The following is a 14,894-nucleotide window of genomic DNA, read 5'->3' on the forward strand; positions in this document are numbered from 1 at the left end:
TTGGAAGCTGTGGGTGGGAGATCTCCTGAGGTGATGAGGTTCTGTATGGTCTGGGAGATGATGGTTTGGTGATGGGGGGTGGGGTCATGGTCGAGGGAGCAGTAGAAAGAGGTGTCCTCGAGTTGGCGTTTGGCTAACATCTCCGAGACACCCGCACCAATCAACCAAACCACCCCGTGGCCCAACATTTCAACTCCCCCTCCCACTCTACCGAGGACATGGAGGTCCTGGGCCTCCTTCACCGCCGCTCCCTCACCACCAGATGCCTGGAGGAAGAACGCCTCATCTTCCGCCTCGGAACACTTCAACCCCAGGGCATCAATGTGGACTTCAACAGCTTCCTCATTTCCTCTTCCCCCACCTCATCCTCGTTTCAAACTTCCAGCTCAGTTACTATCTCCTTGACTTGTCCGACCTGCCTATCTTCTTTTCCACCTATCCACTCCACCCTCTCCTCCTTGACCTATCACCTTCATCCCCTCCCCCACTCACCCATTGTACTCTATGCTACTCTCTCCCCACCCCCACCCTCCTCTAGCTTATCTCTCCATGCTTCAGGCTCACTGCCTTTATTCCTGATGAAGGGCTTTTGCCCGAAACGTTGATTTCGCTGCTCGTTGGATGCTGCCTGAACTGCTGTGCTCTTCCAGCACCACTAATCCAGTGTTCACATATCAAGTCCTTCCTCTTTACATAATTCAATTGTTGGAATAGCTATGAGTGTCAGGTGCTTAATATTTCTCCAATTTACAGGATGCAATAAAGGAGGGCTCTTACTAGTCAATAACAGAAGCTGTAACATCAACAGAGGCAGCTGAAAAGGAGGAGGCTGGTTGGATGTTGCGTGCTGATTAGCGTTATGGTTTACTAGTCCAGCACATTTTCACTGATTGTTAATGGCATTATGCTTATATCATCATCAATATGGTGTTTGGCATGATTCAACCCACAAATGTGCTCACTCCCTTTGGATTTCAGTTTAGAATTCTAAGTGCATGCATAGCACCCAGATAATGGTGCTAAGGAGCCTAATATTCCATCCATTGTATCAAAACAGCAGGACACATGGTCTGATCACGGGTTTTGAAAGCATGTTGAGCTTAGAAGTAGCAAATAATTCAACAATTGTTGGATGACAAGGCTTGTCTGTGACATTTTGTAGAAGGTTAGTGAAATTCTAATGTGGTAAATGATAAACCTCATCTAACCAGGTGAGAATTTTTTTTTGAAGAACACTTTTGAAGAAGAAGCAAAGTTCATTAACTAATTAGACCAAAATATTAAAGGCAAATTTCATTAAAATTTTATACAGAATGAAATAACCAAGACAGGTTAGTGTGGGGACAAGGTGGTATATAATTGAGATCTTTGATAACAATATGTATATAAATTCAATAGTAGTCACAAAAACACAAAATAGTGAACGCTTCATTTTCCAATGTCCTAGTTCTGTACTAAGCCAAGATAGAGAGCGTTCTGCAGAATCGATGCGTTATAACTAGCTATCAGTAATGTACTTTTAGCAAATACCATAACATATCAAATGCACAAAATATTTGCAAGACTTCAAGAAAATTGATTTCTTAATTTGTAGTTGAAATGTGAACATTACTCCTAACATTTCAGATAGCCATAATGTCCCCCATGTTAATAACCAGTTCACTGTTGTTCACCCTCCACCTGGTTCTCAGTTGTACTCACATTGCCTGGGGTTGCGGAATTCAGCTCCTTTGGTGCCCAAACTATCGTCATAGAACTCTTCAAATAACATGATAACCCTGTTCCTATTGAGATATCCTGCCTGCAGGGAAGAAGGTGTAGAAGAAACCAGCATTTAATTATTTTGTTATGCCAAATATAATACATAAATTGAAATGCTCAATACTGAAATTATATAATTACTTGATTTTCTCCTTTCAATCACAGCATGAATCAATTACAGTTATCTTTTATAGGTAACATCATGGGTAATTTTTCCAGTCTGCACTACAATGGTCTAACAGCATTTTCTGTTTAATCTATTCTATCCTTGTGTCAGAATGTGTCTTTTATTATTATTCACTTCTATAATTTTTCATATAATTAAGTAGCACAGAGAGAGGTATTTCAGTCCATTGTGCCTGTGACACTATTTCAGTCCATTATGACTCTGGCACTTTGTACCCATTATCCTAATAATCCCACTTGATGGGTTCTTCCAAACAATCCCTGCAAATTTCTGCTTATCAAGTACTTATCAAATTTCCTTTTAAAAGCTACTGTTAAATCTCTTTCCAACATCTTTTCAGGCAGCATATTCTAGGTCAGGTCAACTTGCTACACACAACATTTTTAAAGTATCTTTCTGGAATTTTGACAATTACCAAACCTGCTGTCTGTATCTATTCTATGAAAATCCATCAAAAACATTGACAAATTATGATACATAAACCCTCAATTTCATCTGTTCCAAGGAGAGTATCCATAGCGTCTCAAGTCTAGGCACACCACTCTGAGACAATTCTAGCGAATTTCCTCTGTATCCCCCCAACACCTTCCAAAGGTAAAATGGTCTGCTTTACCCACAATATTCCAGCTAACACCTAACCAGTGTTTTATACAGGTTCATATAACTACCTTGTCATAATTACACAGATTTGTCTATATAAACCCTCAAATCTCTTTTTTGTTTGTTGGGAGGTGTTTATCATGCTTGCCTTCATTGCTCAGACCATTGGGTATCAGAGTTGGGACATCAAGTTGAGGTTGTACAGGATGTTGATGTGACCACTTTTGGAAAACTGTGTGCAGTTCTGGTTGCCCTGCCAGAAAAAGGATATTATTAAATTGGAGAGGGTTCAGGAAACCCTGTGGATGTTAGCTACCTAGATTTCTGAAAGGCCTTTGTTAAGGTGCCTCATGGGAGGCTGCTGAGTAAGGTGGAGTGTCCATGGTGTTCAAGGTGAGCTACTGGCATGGATTGAGGATTGGCTGTCTGACAGAAGGCAGAGAGTTGGGATAAAAGGTTCTTTTTTGGAATGACAACTGGTGACAAGTGGTATCCCACAGGGTTCAGTGTTGGGGCTGCATCTGTTCACTTTATATATTAATGATCTGGATGAAGGGACTGGGGACATTCTGGTGAAGTTCGCTGATGATACGGAGTTAGGTGGACAAGCAAGTAGTTCTAAGGAGGTGGGGAGACTGCAAAAAGATTTAGACAGTTCAGGAGAGTGGTCCAATGGCTAATAAAATTGAATGTGAGCAAATGCAAGGTCTTGCACTTTGGAAAAAAGAATACAAACATGGTATTTTTCTAAACAGTGAGAAAATTCGTAAAGCCAAAGTACAAAGGGATCTGGGAATGTTAGTCCAGGATTCTCTAAAGATTGACTTGCTGGTTGAGCTCGTGGTTAAGAAAGCAAATGCAATGTCGTTAATTATCTCAAGAGGGTTGGAATGTAAAAGACTTTATAAAGCTCTGGTTAGGCCCCATTTAGAATACTGTGTCTGATTTTGGAACCCACACCTCAGGAAAGACATACTGGCACTTGAGAGTGTCCAGCAGAGATTCACACGGATGATCCCTAGAATGGTAGGCCCAATATATGATGAACAGCTAAGGATCTTGGGATTGTATTCATTAGAGTTTGGAAGGTTGAGGGGAGATCTAATAAAAACTTAGAAGATAATGCATGGCTTAGAAAGGGTGGACACTGGGAATTTATTTCCGTCAGACGTGGGCACAGCCTTAGAATTACAGGGGGTCAATTTAAAACGGAAATGAGGAGACATTTCTTCAGCCAGAGAGTGGTGGGCCTATGGAATTCATTGCCATGGAGCGCCGAGGAGGCTGGGATGTTAAATGTCTTCAAGGCAGAGATTGATAAATTCTTAATCTCGCAAGGATTTAAGGGATACGGGAAGAGTGCGGATAAGTGGCGTTGAAATACCCATCAGCCATGATTGAATGGCGGAGTGTATCTGATGGGCCAAATGGCCTTACTTCCACTCCTATGTTTTATGGTTTTAAAAGACTTACCAGGATGTTGCTGGGAATGAAGTATTTGAGTTATACAGATAGGTGGAATAGGTTGAGCCCCTTTTCATTGCTGCATAGAAGGTTGAGGGATAACCTTTTAGAGGTTTACAAAATCAGGAGGAGCATAGATAAGATGAATAGCAAAGATCTTTTTTCCTAGAATGAGGGAGTTCAAAACTAGCAGGCATATTTTTAAGGTGAGAGGAGAAAGATTTTAAAAGGGAACTGAGAGAGCTTTTTCACACAGAGAGTGGTTCATATGTGGAATGAACTGTCAGAGGAAGTGGTAGGTGCAGATGCAGTTACAACATTTAAAGGACATTTGGACAGGTACATGAATAGGGAAGGTCTAGAGGGATATGGGCCACACACAGACAAATGAGACCAGTTTAGCTTGGGAAATTGGTTGACATGGACAAATTGGGCCAAAGGGTCTGGTTCCATGGTGTATGAATCTATGACTCTATCCGGGGGAAAACGTGTAGATACTCAGCCTTCTTGTCACTTGACAGTGCAAATGTAACATATCACCCACTTCTGTCAATCACCTCTCTTATAAATCAGTGGACGGATTTGCAAGATATTCGAGATATTCAGCTCCAACCTGGGATGAGCCCAACACACAATTCATGGCAGCTGCAAACCTGACAGCCATCAGTAATGCCATTCTCACCCTGCTCTGAAGCGGGGACAGGCCAGATGAGCACCTTATCAACAACAGCTGAAATGTTACATACAGTGGTCCTGGCTTAAAGCAAGGTAGGAGAAATGGTCCCTGATGAAAGTGAGAATCTGGCTTCCTGCTGACAGCCTTATGCCTTTGGATTTTCATAGAGCTTATCATTGTCATACTGCTGTCATCCTGTGGGGCAAGGAAATGGAACTCTAACACCCATGGCTGTGGGCAATAGTCTAAGCAACACTCTCAAAGTGAGAACCAAGGACTTACACCTGTCCAGTTCAACAACATAAAGCAGGATAAACCTCAAGCATGAATTCCACAACAGCCAGCAGATATAAATCAGCAGCTATCCTGAAGATAGATAACTTCAAATAGCACTGGTGGGAGGTGCTTGCAACGGCTGAAAAATGATTACCTGTATGGTTAAACGAAGCATTAGCTGGAATATAAACTTGAAAAGGATGTACAGCTGCCAAATCACTGTTAGGTTCTGACTGACTTTACAAATCTTCCTATTTCCTATTCAAGCTCCCTGTTTTTGCCCCCTTAATCTCACCAGTATCCAACTCTGCCCACATTAGAAGTCTATATGTTCAGTAGAGGCAGCACTTTGGACTTACAGTATCACCAGCAGGACCAAAAACACGGCATCACATCTAAATTTGATCACCAATATAACTTCATGGCAATTGGGACATAGGAAATTCAGAGATAAGTACTCCAACAAATATTTTTCAGACTTCAGGTTTATTAACAAGCTGCCTGCTTAATTGCAGGAAACGGTATGGTCAGAAACAAATGGAGAAGTTCAAGAAAGGCTAACAAAAGCTCAGTTGATGAGGTGAGTTTCAGATATGGTCCTGAAGGCAGCAAGGTAGAGAGGCTTAATCAGGGAAGGCCAAATAGGCAGCTGAGGTATGGCTGAAGATGCAAAAAAAGGGAAAAAGGGACTGAAGAAAGGGATTTTTAAAAAGATGAGTTGCAGAGGTAAAGGGAAAGATTTTCCCTGAAGAACTCAGAACCCACTTTCTGGTTTAAATGGAGGTGAGAAGCCTGTGCTTTGTGGGAATGTTTCACGCAATGCGCTTTTTACCTGGAGTTATCAATTAATGACCAAAAAGCAAATTCACTGTCCGATTAAGGACAGCAAATAGGCTCCTGAGGAGGGAGGGCCAATAAGATTCCTTCCAACTTCAAAACAGAAGCAACGTGCAATGCAAAGTATGTGACAAAATGTAGTATTATTTCTATGAATAAAAATATTGTCTTGTGCAGTCAGTTTTGTGTGCATGTGTCTAATGTCTTTCTGCCAAAGTAAAATTGGGATCTGTTCAATTGGGGTGACTCAAATGTATATAAATATAGTCTTATTCAAGTAAGAGATGCTTTTAGTTTGTTTGTTGGATAAAGTAAAACTCCAATGTTTGTTTTCTTCATGTGCTACTGTACAGAACCAGATTGCTTTCATGAGTTTGTATGTCTTGTTTATGAATAGAGTATATTTTGAATTTGTAAAAAATGTGTTTGTGTGTGGTGTGTCTGTGAGTGTTTGGTGTGTCTGGTGTGTCTGTGTGTGTTGGGGGGATGTGGTGTGTATGCATGTGTGTGGGGTGTGGTGTGTGTGCATGTGTTTGTTTGGGGGGCTGTGGTGCGTATGAGTGTGTGTGTGTTTGTTTGTCTGGGGGAGTGCTGTAGTATGTATGAGTGTGTGTGGTATGTCTGTGTTATTTTTGTGTGGGGGGCACTGTGGTGTGTATGAGTGTGCGTGTGGTATGTGTGTACGCCTGTGTGTGTGGTGTGCGTATGTATGGTGTGTCTGTGTGCCTATGTGTGTGCACATGCACGTGCTGTTCGTGTGGTATGTGTGTGAGTCTGTACACGGAAGGTAAGGGAGAACTCCAGGCCACTACAGAGGGGCTCTATGCCTGCTTGGATAGTTGGTCATTCAGCTTGCTGCTGGGAACCTGGAGGCCGCCTTGAAAATTCCAGTCAGCTTCCTTCGGTTGGTGTTGAAAAACCTTCAAGCAAGGCTTAATTAGCTACCCCCCTCATCCATCCTACATCATCTGTCGACCAGGAGAATGATTTAGTGGAGACCAGTATTGCGATTTTTAATGCCCACACCCTTCTGTTCCAGGTCCCCATGTGGGCAAAACATCAAGTCCAAACTGTTTAGGCAGATGCTTATAGATTACAGAAGGTTACATGTAAAGCCATGAGGATTTAAACATGAGTGCAATAAACCAAGAAGCTGGTGCACTGGGAGCCATTGTATGGTCAGGACTAAGTACGATCTGCTGTTTAGTTTCTCAAACCACCAGGACATTTATCTGTTTGTAGTGGTGGTGGGAGATGAATTAACTTTATTCCTTTGACCTTGAGGCAGGAAGAAAATGGTAACTGTTGTTTTGTTGATGCCAAAAGACAGCTCTATACTATACCATTTTACTGGAAATTATCTACCTGATTTTTTTTTGCAGTACAAGAACAGTTTCCACTTATAACCTGAATTGCCCATTATGGAAGTGCTGTGCTGTTGGGAATAATTCAGGATCTGGTTAATAATGGCCCGTAATGGGACTTGTCAGACTTCCTATTCCACAGCTGCATACTGGCAGATTTGACTCAACACAAATATGGAAATTCCCAGTCATGCCTCATCAAGCACTTGGCTAAGTGGAATTAATTCTACTTACCTTTCTGTCTCACAAAATGTCACAGTCTCAGACAGTACACTGTCTAATCACTGACCTTTCCAATGTCACATGCCAGGAACAGTTCTGCAAACTGCTTCCTCCACCAATCGCCTTCTCTTTTTTGACGGAAAAAATCTGAGCTGTGGGAAAGATATTCGAGGAAATCCTGGAAAGGATTGTCAGACAGACTCTTGACGTAAGAGTACATATACTGGAGGAGGAAAAGAAAAAAAAAGCTATGTGATTCATTGACACTGAAATGTTTCCTGAGCACACATCAGGAAAGATTCGTGACTCCTATGATATAGGTTTTGGTAAGTTACTGACAGCATCACACTGCCAGTAGATTAAAACTGACAAGACTTCCTTTCCCATTAATTTTGCTGGATTGTGGAAAGATTCTCACAGTGAACAGATGTTTCTACATGAATGAATAAATCCACTGCAGGATGAAATTTGGTACAGATGGCTTGTTATGGGAACAGCTAGAACCTTTCTATTCCAGACATTTAGTTCTACTGTTGTACCTAATAGAAAAAGAAACTTTTATAAAATATTTTCAGAATGCCATTTTGCATTGCTTGTAGTGGAAACCATTTCAGTTCTACTGGTATAATTGCAAATAGCATAATTACTGTTGGTTCAGGCAGCAAAATTACCCATCTGTTACACATTTTATTAGCCTCCTTAAAGGACTTGATCTACAGTCAAGAAGTCCAGTATCAATTCTGTTCAATGATTAAACAACAATCCAAATTCAGACATTGTAAATTCAGTCAATCCATTTCTATTTTAAAGTTCATTTTCATTGTCGATTCATGTTGATTATTATTGTTTGACTAAAATATACTTTGTTTACATTTCTGCTCAGTTGTAGGGAAAGATTAATCAAATGTGATTCTGATAAATAGACCCTTTATAGAACCAGCACCAGTATATATTCAATGAGCCAAATAGCCACTTGCCACATTGAATCCAAATCACTTTGATAGGGATTCCATTCATGCAAACCCAGGAAACCAAACTCAAGTCAGCTTTAAATAGTTCCATCATTGTTGTTTCCATCTGATATGATTCCAACTGATGTTATTACCAGACAAGTCAGTTCCCAGACAGGAACTTGGCTTATTAAATCAGGTTTGATTTGTTTTGGTTTTAATGAAGTGGACTCTTGCTGAAATGTAAACATGCTTTAACAGTAACTCAGAAGTTTATTATGCAAGAAATTAAGATAAAATAGAATAAATAAATCATCAACTTATAATAAAAATTCAAGCCTTTTTAAACAAACATTAAAAGTATACTTCCATTAATCACCATACATTTTTAAGTGTTGAAAAGAAGCAGCTTTGGCATCATTCCCAAAACAGACCACCGATACAGCATCCAAAACACCACTTCTATAATACTCATACCAGAGTCCTTGTATTCAAAGTTCCTGCTAATTTTATTTCTGCCTGCACAGCCCTATGAGATATGTATGTAGCAGTAACTTTGTCAATGTCATGATCGGCATGCTGATGTCAATCGCTGTGTGCGGCAATTTGGAGCGGCTGCAAACATCCATGCAGTTTAGAGGGAACATTGCCATTATCTAACATGTCGGCAAGTTTAAGTCACTTGTAATTTTAATTTTTAGATTGGAACTGCAGGTAGATTTTTCCTGGGCTTATTAAATACCTGCTTGAGTTTGCTCAGCTTTAAGTAACCTCTTCATGGCTTCAGACCAACACTTCTGGTCTGAAGCTAGCACTAGTTCTTTATTCCAAAGTAATTTAGTTCACTATATATATTTATTTTCAGGAATGTGAGTCTATTTAGCCATTCTATTCAAATAACTTCACAGGACTGCCCCATATCTGGAGCAGAACTATAAAGAAACCTCTCTAACCAATAGGTGTTTTCCTTAAGCTTAAAAAAAACCTTCCCTCTCCTTCTACACTAGAACTTGTTCATTCTTAAAGCACTATTTGTGTATATAAATACACGTCAATTCTAAAGTTAACCCTCAACAAATGTTTTAAAAGAAATCACCATGGTCACAGAAATATGAACAATTATTAATTTCAGAGCACCGAAACCCAATGATTACTAACTCAGAAACCATAAACCCAAGCATCTACTAAATAATATTAAAATTCATATACATAAATTTCACAGTTCCCATCACATATTATCTATTCAACAAGTTAAGCATTCAAGCTCCATTCTAAAATGTGAGCAGAATTTGAAGTCTGCCATTTCAGTGGGGTCCTGCATTATTGAAGACAATCTGTTTTCCTAATGCATTGGTAATGTAGAAAATAAAGATCTCATGTACTATTCAATAAAAGCAGTGAGTTATCTTCAGACATACCAAATATAGATTCATAGGTCACTTATTGCTATTGTGTGGTAATGTATTGCAAAGTATCTTCTTGTTTCCAAACATATGAATATTGATTACATTTCAAAATAACTAGCCAAATGTCAAACACTTTGTAATACTTTGAGGGTTTTTTAAGGCACTATGAAAGTACAAGATGTTCATGAACTCTAACATACCTGCTGTTAATAAAATATATTAGTCTTACAATTATCAACAAAGTGGCAAACTGAATTCATTACCATGCCAGAAGTATTATCCCTTATTAGATTTCACAAAGAAAATTTAAGGCTATTTATTATAGCAAACAGCTTATAAGCTTTTAAAATTATTTATATTGTTGTTATGGAGGCAGGGGGCAATGTCCACACCAGACCGTAGGCATCTCTTTCCATTAGAGAGTGGCAGTTGTTTAAGTATAGCTTGAGGCTAGCCATGTCAAAAGAATAGGGTGAAGTCAGAAGTCTATGAATTACCACATCCAGCACAAGGATTGAACCTACATTGTTGCCTTTATTCGGCGTCACACTCTAGCTATTTGAATCCTAATCTACTGAAAACCCAGATGAGAAAAATGCAAGTGACTGCAATCTTCTGTTTCAAACAGTTTCAGTAATGTAACAGGAATGCCTTGTAACAATGCTTTCCATTATGGCTTTACATACTCAGAAAAATTCTCCTTAATGATGACACAATATTCATTGCCGCAAAAGAAATGGAAGGCTAGCAGAAAGGAAAGGGCTGGGTCTTATACTCACGATGTTGATATGTTTTTCTCTTTTTGGGTCTGGAAGAGCAAATATGACAGATTTTAACTCTGCATAATACTGTTAAGTGGATTGCGAAGCAGCAGTCTGTTTTAATACTTTTCTGATTTTTATTTCTATGACTATATTTTACCTTGCTACTCAAAGTGAAGATTTAGTCCTTTTTATATTGTTAGAATTCCTTCTTTTCCCTGCATTTGCTATTCTTCCTTTCTCAACTTTCCCTCACTTCTCTCACATTGGCACATTCCATTTCTATTTGTGCTTTCTTTTAGTGTCTTAAGTATGGTGAATGTATAAATGCGGAGTGGTGTCATCAATTGTGTTAAGAAGCTTAAAAGGGATATCTTTATAATAGCTTAAAGTGCTAACTACTGACTAAATAATGTTTACTCAATATTGATTTTTTTGTTGTTAAGTAAAAGTAAAAATTCTCTCATGCAATTTTTTTTTGTTTCGGTCACTGGAAACTCAAATAGCATGTATCTTGCAGTTTCTCCTCAGATTCAGGCTTATTTCTTGCAGTTAAATGTTTGGAGGTTTATAGACCAAGTGCAGGCAGTTGGGCCTAGTTTAGTTTGGGATTAAGGTCAGCATGGAGTGATTGAACCAAAGGGTCTGTTTCTATGCTGTATGATTCTGTGACTATGATGCTATGACACTATGACTTATTATTCTTACCTCTGAAGTAATGATATTTAATGCTACTTGGCCATTGATCACATTTATCAACTATCAGGTGCTCAAGCTTGATCTATTCTGTTCACTGCTCCATCATTGACTAGTGGTTCTTTGAATTGCCCCATCAATTTCTGTTGCCACTGGCTCAGAGCACACTACCACAACTCATCCAGTCCGACCAGATATACTAAATTAATCTAAATAATTTCTGATATAAGGGATTTCAGAAGTGGTCATACCATTGAATGCTAAGGGGACATGGTTAGAGTCTCCCCCCCTTTGAGACAGCCGTTGTCTCGCCGATGTGTGATCCAAATGTTATTAGCTACCTATCAGCCCAAAATGGATGTTGTGTAGATCTTGCTGCATTTGGATTGGGTTTGCTGTAATAGCTGAGAAATCCCAGATGTGTAATCATCAGTGAATGTTTCTGCTTCTGACCTTATTATGGAAGGAAGTCATTGATGAAGCAGTGAGAGATGAATGGGCCTAGTGTATTACGTGAAGAACACCTGCAGTGACATCCTAGGATTGAGATGACTGACCTCAAGCAACTCCATCTTCCTTTGTGCTAGCGATGACTCCAAACAATGGAGAGCCTTTCTTCTGATCAACTTCAATTTTGCCAGGACTCTTTGAATGCTACACTCATCAAATGCAGCCTCGATAGAAAGGGCAGTCACTTTCAACTCACCTCTAAAATTCAGCTTTTGTGCCCATGTTTGGACCAGGACTGTAATGAGGTCAGGAGCTGAGTGGCCCTGACAGAACTCAAACTGAGTTAGCAAGTTTTATTGTTGAGCAAATGCAGATTGATAGCATTTTCAATGATCTCTTCCATCACTTTACTGATTGTTGAGAACAGACTAATGAGAGGGAAATTGATTGGATTGGATTTGTATTATTATTTTGTGCAAGACGTACTTGGGGAATTTTCCACATTGGTGGACAGATGTCAGTGTTGTTTAGATATTGAAATAGCTGGGCTAGGAGCACAGCTACTTCTGGAACACAAGTCTTCAGTACTATTGACCGAATGTAGTCACCATCCATAGTTTTCTCAATATCCAGAGCCTTAATCCATTTCTTAATGTTACATGGAGTGAATCAGATTAGCTGAAGACTGATATCAGTGATGTTGGAGATGTCCAGAGGAGGTCAAAATAGATTATTGTCTTTTGCGCTCATGACTAGGGCTTCCCCTCATTAAGGAGTCTCCTCCTCGTTAGTTGTTTAATTTTCCCACCATCATTCAGAACTGGATTACCGGGAATGTAGAAATAAAATTTGATCGTTCAATTGTGGAGTAATTTAACCATGGCTACTGCATGATGTGTACACTGTCACCGGGCCTCAGGAAGATAGGCTATATCAACAATGTTAAAAATCTGGAACTCAAATCATAAAATTGCCAGGATCACTGAAATATTGCATCAGTTTAAACAAAGTACACCTGATATGCTCACTGAGTAGAGGAGTTGAAGCTGATAGAGTCATGAAGGGAAAGAAACCCAGGTCAGTAAGGGAAGTCAAGCTGCTAAGAGTGAAAGAAACCAGGGATAGAGAAAGAAGTAGCCAGAACTGGGTGGACATTGCAGATGGGAGAAAGTGAGGACTGCAGATGCTGGAGATCAGAGCTGAAAAATGTGTTGCTGGAAAAGCGCAGCATGTCAGGCAGCAGCCAAGGAGCAGGAGAATCAACGTTTTGGGCATAAGCCTTCCTGAAGAAGGGCTTATGGAGAAAACTATGGATGGTGACTACATTCGGTCAATAGTACTGAAGACTTATGTTCCAGAAGTAGCTGTACTCCTAGCCCAGCTATTACAATATCTAAACAACACTGACATCTGTCCACCAATGTGGAAAATTCCCCAAGTACGTCTTGCACAAAATAATAATACAAATCCAAAACATCGATTCTCCTGCTCTTTGGATGCTGGACATTGCAGATAGTGTGCTAAGAGCTAAGGGCAACAGAAATTTGTGGAACAATTCAAAGAACCACTAGTCAATGATGGAGCAGTGAACAGAATAGATGGAGCTTGAGCACCTGATAGTTGATAAATGAGATCAATGGTCAAGTAGCATTAAATATCATTGACTTCAGAGGTCATAGAGTCATAGAATTATATAGCATAGAAACAGACCTGTCGGTTCAATCTCTATGCTGACCATAATCCAAACTAAACTAGGCCCACTGACCTACACTTGCCCCATATACCTCCAAACACTTAACTGTAAGAAATGAGCCTGAATCTCAGGAACAACTGCAAGATATGTGCTACTCTCAGTTCACCATTTTAGAACAGTTTTTAGGTCACTAGAGTGATTAGTTATACTTTTCTGGGACAATATTCAGGGACATCTAGTAGCTCTGGGTAGTTATGAAACTAGAAGTCTGTAAACAGTAAAGCAGGTGATGGATGAGAATGAGAGATCTTACCTGAAATAGGAAAGAAAGAAAAATACCAATTTAAGGCTCAAGGTAGAATCTCAAGGTTGGTTCATGAAATTTCAACAAGAACCCGACGTAGCAGAATAGCTGAACTTATTTCAGTGGGATAAACTTCAATGGTAAGTAAAACAGAGTCATAGACACGTACACTACAGAAATAGACTCTTCGGTCCAACTCATCCAGTTCTTCCTAAATTAATGTAGTTCCATTTGTCAGCATTTGGTCCATATCCCTCCAAAACCTTCCTATTCATATCTCCATCCAGATGCCTTTTAAATGCTGTAATTGTACCAGCCTCCACCACTTCCTCTGGCAGACCATTCCATACATGCACCACACTGGCATAAAAAAGTTGCCCCTAGATGCCTTTTAAATCTTTCCCCTCTCACCTTAAACCTATGCCCTCTAATTTTGGACTCCCCTACCCTGGGAAAAAAGACCTTGACTATTTACCCTATCCACGCTCCTCGTGATTTTATAAACCTCTATAAGGTCAACTCTCAGCCGCTGACCATCCAGCGAAAACAGCCTCAGCCTATTCAGTTTCTTCCTATAGTTCAAACCCGTCAACCTTGGCAGCATCTTTGTAAATCTTTTCTAAACACTTCCAAGTTTAACCACATCCTTCCTACAGCAAGGAGACCAGAATTGAATGCAGTATTCTAAGGTGGCCTAATCAATGTCCTGTGCAGCTGCAACATGACCTCTATTCTAATTAGATATATGATCTAATTTGACAGTAATATTCTAGTTCTGATGTCATGCTAATTCCCTCTGTTATCAACAGAATATTTATATCCAGTGCTTAAATGGTATAAAATTGACATTTTAAGCTTCATTACACAGGCCAGTTGTATGTCAATAGCAAGCACTTCTGTAAAGGCCAGTCAATCATACTTGAGCTGTTTATACAATCCCTAATCCTCACTAATTCCTAAGGGTCATAGCACCCAATTAGCAAGACACAAATGAAACTCTTCCTATTATTCTTGTTTATCACATATGAATTGTACTTGATAATCCAGCAATAAATTATTTAGAATTAGAAAATACCTATAAATTATTTTGAAGGGCTCTTGTGGCATAGTGGTAGTTTTGAGCCGGGGGCCAGGGTTCATGTCTGACCTGCTCCAGAGGGTGTAGAAGAACATTCCTGAACAGATTGACTAAAAAATCTATGTGGGGCACTAGCTAAGGCGTTCACCTTAAACACTGTTTGTTTCAG

The 14,894-nt window shown here is 39.7% G+C and overlaps 1 protein-coding gene across 1 annotated transcript in view; it reads right to left on the reverse strand.

Annotated features, from left to right (window-relative positions):
- Window positions 1-14,894, reverse strand: part of LOC140491202 (EF-hand calcium-binding domain-containing protein 5-like) — a 164,711-nt gene that overhangs the window by 73,008 nt on the left and 76,809 nt on the right. Inside the window, exons 5-6 of the mRNA XM_072589181.1 lie at window positions 7,455-7,610; window positions 1,702-1,801 (exon numbers count right to left, since the gene is read on the reverse strand). Coding sequence (XP_072445282.1) covers window positions 1,702-1,801; window positions 7,455-7,610 — 256 coding nt within the window. The remainder of the gene's footprint in view (window positions 1-1,701; window positions 1,802-7,454; window positions 7,611-14,894) is intronic.

This window comes from Chiloscyllium punctatum, chromosome 19 (assembly GCF_047496795.1).
Source record: "Chiloscyllium punctatum isolate Juve2018m chromosome 19, sChiPun1.3, whole genome shotgun sequence".
NCBI classification, from domain to species: Eukaryota; Metazoa; Chordata; class Chondrichthyes; order Orectolobiformes; family Hemiscylliidae; genus Chiloscyllium; species Chiloscyllium punctatum.